Source organism: Diospyros lotus, chromosome 8, assembly GCF_014633365.1.
Source record: "Diospyros lotus cultivar Yz01 chromosome 8, ASM1463336v1, whole genome shotgun sequence".
Lineage (NCBI taxonomy): Eukaryota > Viridiplantae > Streptophyta > Magnoliopsida > Ericales > Ebenaceae > Diospyros > Diospyros lotus.
In genome coordinates, this window is record NC_068345.1 from 16508243 (window position 1) to 16514774 (window position 6532).

Here is a 6532-nt window from a genome sequence, read left to right on the forward strand (position 1 = left end):
TTTTCAAAATAAAAATATTTTCTTATATATCTCCTTATAATGCTTTAATCTTCCAGACTTAGAAGTTAAACATCACAATACACAATAGGATGATTGAAGCAATTTTGGCTCAACAACATGATTAGTTCTTATTTGTATTTTCAACATGATCATTTCATTTATCTAATAATTCAAAAATCATTTAGGAGATTCTTTTAAATCTTAAAACTTGTTTTTACTAATCTCCAACTAATATAAAAAAAAAATCATAGATCATTTTGTTTTTCATATTCTTGAGAAATGACTTAGGAAATAAATTGATTTTATTTTTCATCATCAAAACCAAACACAAGAGTAAAATATCATATAAAGTAATGAAATTTGACATATGTTAGAAAGTAAAATTAAACGAAGTATTAAGATGTAGAATAGTCAAAGCAAAGAGGTGGTATTAGAATGTTTGAAAAGTCAAAGAAAGAAAAGGAATTATATATGGTGTTGAAAAGTCAAAATAGAAATTGGGAATTTGGGGTTGTGGCTGCTGAGTATGTAAGGATATATATATATGTGTGTGTGTGTGTGTGTGTGTTATATGTATAATTTATTATGTTGATATTGGTATTCAAGGGGTATTATTTATATGTGTATATATACAGTGTGTGTGGGATGTATATTATAATACCCTAGGACACTGTAAATAATAATCATAATTTTAGGCTCTAGAGAAATTATTAAAATTTTAGTAAGTATGTATAAATTTAGTAGTGAAATTTATTTATGTTGTAATTAAATGATATAAGGTATATTTATATTAAATTTATTTATTTTGTAAAAGTATATGATTTAACCATAGTTAAATTACATAGTTTAATCATAGTCAAAATATCAGAAATTTTGTTATGTATTTTTAATCATAGTTAAAGTGTATGGTTTAATCATAGGTATTAATTGGATTTTCTTGCAAATGTTACTGCTGAGTAGGTATGTATATAGGTATATGTATAAGTATGTATATGGGTATATATATGTATATATATAAAAAAAATCAAAAAAATCTAAGAAAATCAGAACAGGCGTGTGGCCATGCTCTGGCCGCACCTGCAACAAGGCATCAGGGAGAGGGGAGGAGCATTTAATGAAGAATGGCCGTCGGGAATGGCCTCTAGGATGCGTGGCGCCCTTGATAAGACAATTTGTGGCAGATTTTTGGCTATAAATAGTCGCGTTCGAAGCAGCTCTTGGCATAAAAAATCTTACTTCTTAGATCGAGCATTTGGGGCAGTGTTGGGAAGATTTGAGAGTGGGGTTTTGGTCCTTGCATCGTGGGCAACGTTTTTGGAGTATTTGGTGGCCAACAGAGCAGCAGAGAAGGAGAAATCAAGCTCACCGGAAAATCGCGCAAGACGTCGGAGTCGCGCCTTCAAACGCAAATCGAGGTATTTTTGCTATGTTTTTCTCAAATCTAAGGCTATTTTTGGGTTCAGAAAGTCGAAAATAGGGGGGAGAAGGAGTTTTTTCGAAACTCGGGGAAGCCAAAGCATCACCGGCGGCGAGGCAGCTGCCGGAGAAGATGCAGTAGACGGGCGCGTGCAGCCACGCGCCCGTGAGTAGGAAGAAGGTGCGTGGCTTGCACATGCCCGCCAGAAAAGAAAAGAAAAAAAAATAATAAAAATAAAATAGATAAAATTTTGCAAAATTTCCATTAAATCTAGAATTTTGTTTGCCTTATTTTGTGAAAAATTTTCTGAAAAATGCTAAATTAACTATTTATTTAGGTAGTTTTTCTATTATGGAAATAAGGTAACAATAGGAATTTAATTTGGAAAATTCCAAGAAAATTCCAGAAGGCTAGAAATATTATTTAAGGAATATTAGTAAAGAGAAATTGGGTTATATGAAAGTCTAGATATTTATTATGAAATTTTGAGGAAATAAGACCTAGAAAATAAAGAAATATTTTAGAAATTATGAGAAAATAGTGGATTAATATTCTAGAAATAAATTTAATGTTTTGGTAATCCTTGGGGCACGAGGACTGGGAAATAGCTAGTCTTTCAAGGATGACACGCTTTTCGAGGCAACTTAAATTGTAAGTGTACTATTACGAATTAGTACGGTTATAAATGTTTATGTCTAAAACTCGATTTTCGGGAATGCTTACATCATATTGACATGTTCTGATATGCACCCATCATCTAGACTGCACACATGACATGCTATGAAATGCATATGTACACGATGATATCATTGATCACATGCATTGAGGCCGTAGGGAGTACGAACTGGCATCGCTACTTTACCAAGGGTGCCCCCAGACACCCCAGCTTCGAAAGAGGTGGCCGTAAGAATGGTAGATAGCATGAGAGGTGCAGTTGACATCTACGATGAGTAAGACATTGCATACACACATGATAAAGCATTATGTACCTTTAATTAGATGGTTCATCATCTTATTTGGGCTTTGCCCCTGGAATATTCAACGTTCCAGTTGGGATTTGCAGTGATGGTACGGATATTGAAGATGTGTAGCGACACGATGTTGTTGAGGAATGAGCCAGTTGTACCATGTTTTGTTGTAACATTAATATTTCCAATATTATGTATGTTTGTAGGCTTATGTATTGTACCAAGAATTTGAATATTATGAATTATGTTCAATTATCAATATATGAGATGTTATGATCAGGTTCGATTTCAGCTTCCACTTTATAAGATTGTATTTATCTCTAGTGTATAAAATATTTCGTCAAGCACTAGATAGGTCTAAGGGAATTTTGGGAATAATGTAATTTAGAATGAAAAAAATAATAATAAGACCCAAATTTCCTAAGACATAACACGCCCTGAGTAGGTGGGGTGTTACAGTTGGTATCAAAGCTCAACTAAGTAGAGTACCTATAAAGGAAAACTTAGATTGAACGTTAGCACTTATATCAAGAATCTAAGAAGGTTAGAAGTACCAACTTGAGGACAATTAGGGGTACTAACCGGAGTTGTGATGATAGGGTGGCGGGAAACTTCTCAAAGCAAGTATTAGTCGACCATTGGGCACATAGTCTTGAGACCCGGAACCCATAACCAAACGAAGGTATCATGGAGCATCTGGTTCAAATGGAGGAAATCATCAACGATGTACCCCCGAGTTACTGACTCTGGCCTGACCTAGTCCAGTTCTAGATAAATATGCTGGTTGGTGTTTTGGAGGGCGATCTACAGGACTTCGCTGATTGGGTCCAGCAGGGTGAGCAATTCCCTGAATTCCATCTTTACTGCGAGCGAATTCACGAGCTACTAGTAGAACTATATGAGTCGGTGCTAGTGGAGGAACCTGACAAAGAAATGGGAGACTCGATCAAGGCAGAAGAGGAAGACGATGTACCCGTATTTTGGATCGAGAATAACCCTTTTGAGTTTGAGGACACAGACTCCAAGGACGAGGAAGAGAACAAAGAGGTTAGGGACGATCTTGAGGGACCACCGTACGAGTCCGAAGACGAAGAGAACGTTTGGATATGGAGGTCTCCCAGACCAAAGTATACCTAGCTAGAAATGCCCTAACTATCTCCATGACTTATGCAGTGTGTTGCCTATAACATTTTGCAATCGGATGTATAATATCTGTAAAAATTAATGAAGTATTAACTTTATCAAATGGTAAGACCCCGTGAGCTAATTAAGGATATTATTCTCTTTTCAGATGGTGAATACTCAAAGGGAGATAACGATAGGACCTAGGGCACCTAATCAACGAGCTAGCAATGCAGAAGGAAATGCAAGTGGCAATCTGGAAGGCGACTCTAGCCAAGAGACGGGGAGCAGTCGACTTGACCAAATGGAGTGAATAATGGGAAGCATGGTGGGATTTATGCAAGGAACCCACTCCCGAGATAGCCATGCAGCCAACATGCTCGACCTTTACCGCCAACAGAACCCTCCTGTCTTTCAAGGGAAACTTGGCGCAGACCCCAGCAAAAGGGAATTCTAGATTGAATAAATGGAGAAGCTGCTAGACTACTTGCACTGTGGAGAAGAGGAGAAATTCAATTATGCCACCTTCATGCTTCAAGGCAAGGCAGACAGATGGTGGAAAGGAGTTAAACGAGCAACGACCCCTCGAGCTAGGGCACTATATGTCACCTGGGAGCGATTCAAAGAACTCAGTCTTATGCAGTTAAGGCAAATCGGGGACATGACTGTAACCCAGTACGAAGATGCTTTCAACCGACTAATCAGGTACATGCCCATTTATGAAGGAGATGAAAGGATCAAAGCCCAAAAGTTCTTAGGGGGGCTAAATCTAAGGCTTCAGCGGGCCTTGAGCAGTATAAGTACTCAATCTTATACAGAAGTGGTGCTGCAAGCTGTCACAACTAAGGCTAATCTGAGTCGGATCGAAGCCATTCAAGGAGAAAGTCAGCAAGCAAGTAATCAAAGAGCAGGCAAGAAGTTGGACCTCAAGAGGCCTAAGTTCAAGCCTAGCAATCCATGCACCAGATGCCAGAAGCAACACCCCGGGAGGCCGTGCTGGATAGGAAAGAAAGGTTGCTACAACTGCGGAGAAGAGGGACATGTCAACCAGAACTGCCCTAAGAAAGGAATCACTTGTTTTAACTATTAGCAGACCGGATATTTTGCAAGAGATTACCCCAAGCCGCAGAAGATGAGTCAACCTCAAGGATCATCAAGAAACGCCAGGATGTAGCAGGGAAGAGTGTTTCATCTAACTCGGAAAGATATGACAGAAGACCCAACTGTAATCGAAGGTACCATGTCTACATCTGGTATTCCTATGCATGTTTTGATAGATTCAGGAGCAAGTCATTCATTCATTTCGCATGCATTTGCTAAAGTACTAGGAGAAAAATCGAAAAAACCTGAACTGTCGTATGATCGTGGCAACCCCGATGGGGAAGTCTCTAGAAACCTCATCAGGTTATAAAAATAGAAAAATTTAGATAAGGGAAGTTGAATTCCTTGTGGATTTAATCCTTTTGGAATTTCAAGATTTTGACATAATTCTAGGAATGGACTTCCTAACCAAATCCAACGCTACATTGGACTGTAAAGCTAAGACAGTCAGTTTCAAGAGCGGAGACTTGAATGTAAAGTTTCGAGGGCAAAAGAGGGCAAGTAAAAGGAGGTGGATCTCGGCTCTAAAGGCTGAGAAACTACTACGTCAAGGGGCATAGGGATACTTGGTTTGTGTTCAAGGGAAAAGTAAGGAACCCTTAAAAATCGAAGAAGTGCGAATTGTCAGAGAATTCGGGGATGTGTTTCCTAAAGAATTGCATGGATTGCCACTCCAAAGAGAAATTGAGTTTTCAATAGAAATTGTGCCGTGGGCAGGTCCAGTTTCTATACTCCCGTATAAAATGGCCCCCGAAGAATTAAGAGAATTAAAGTCCCAACTTCAAGAACTGTTGGACAAGGGGTTCATCAGACCAAGCATGTCGCCATGGGGTGCACCAGTGCTCTTTGTTAAGAAAAAGGATGGGTGGCCGGCTATCGAACCACTCCAGAATTAGAGATCTATGAATCTCTTCTCTAGTTTGCAGCAAAGTGCACCCTAGGTCATCTCTCACAAGGAGCCTAACCTTCTTCTACCAACAAGGAGAACCAATACAAATAACAGTTTGTTTAGGGGGGGTTGTTTTGACAGAAAATTAATTGGCAAAACAGAAAGATAAAGATGGATGAAAAATCAGTAAAAGATATGCAACCGGCTGTGTATTTGTCTCCTATGTGAAATCTTCCTCGTCCAACCTATATACCTTGGCTTGCTAGATGTTTTGATATCCGGATAACAAACTCAAAGCATCCCCAACAACCGTCCAAGGATTAGAATGATTGGAACAACAAAATGAATACAGAAATCTCTTGTAAACAAAATGCAGCCATTCACTCTCTATTCAACCTATCCGGACCTATGCAAGAACAACCGTTCAAGCACATAATATTCATTTCCTAGATGTTATACCAACCGGCTATAACATTCTGCTCTCTTAAGCATTTAACAGAAAATGAAACCATGCAAATTCACACAAACCTGCCATGAACTCCATGCATTCATAAATCTGCCCAAACTAAACCAAATAGAAATGAATAAGAAACAAACAACAAACCAGATTCTTGTAGCTCATCCGGGACTCAAATTCCACATGGATTCAAGACACACAACCGGTTACAAATGCTCTAGCCTATCATTACAGCAAGGAAAACAAAATGGAACAAAAGATGTAGAAAACAGAAAAATGCTACAACAACAAAAACGGGCAGAATCCTCTCTATTTTCTCCTCCCTTTCTATCTCATCCTCCCTTGGAAATTAATGCTAAGAGGCCTTAAATACATGGCTAAGAAAGGAAAGGCTAGGGAGGCTAGGGTTGGGCCTAGCCCAACAGAAAACAAGTGAGCCCAAAACAGCACAATGAGTAGCCCAAGTTTGCTCCTTGAAAGTAGGCCCAAGCTCCTTTAGTTGAACCACTTCTCTAGCCCATCCAATATTCCCTAAAGCCTGGATCCATAGAGTAGAGGTAAGATAGAAAATAGTGCAA

General features: G+C 38.7%; 1 protein-coding gene across 1 annotated transcript; it reads left to right on the forward strand.

Annotated features, from left to right (window-relative positions):
• Positions 1–3973: 3973 nt before the first annotated feature.
• LOC127808546 (uncharacterized) lies at positions 3974–4597 on the forward strand. The gene has a single exon (XM_052347116.1). It carries the CDS (start codon positions 3974–3976, stop codon positions 4595–4597), a length of 624 nt encoding a protein of 207 aa, XP_052203076.1.
• Positions 4598–6532: the final 1935 nt, after the last annotated feature.

What these genes read in the sequence shown, in the direction of transcription:
- LOC127808546 (XM_052347116.1), top strand. Translation starts at nt 3,974, where the DNA reads ATGGAGAAGCTGCTAGACTACTTGCACTGTGGAGAAGAGGAGAAATTC.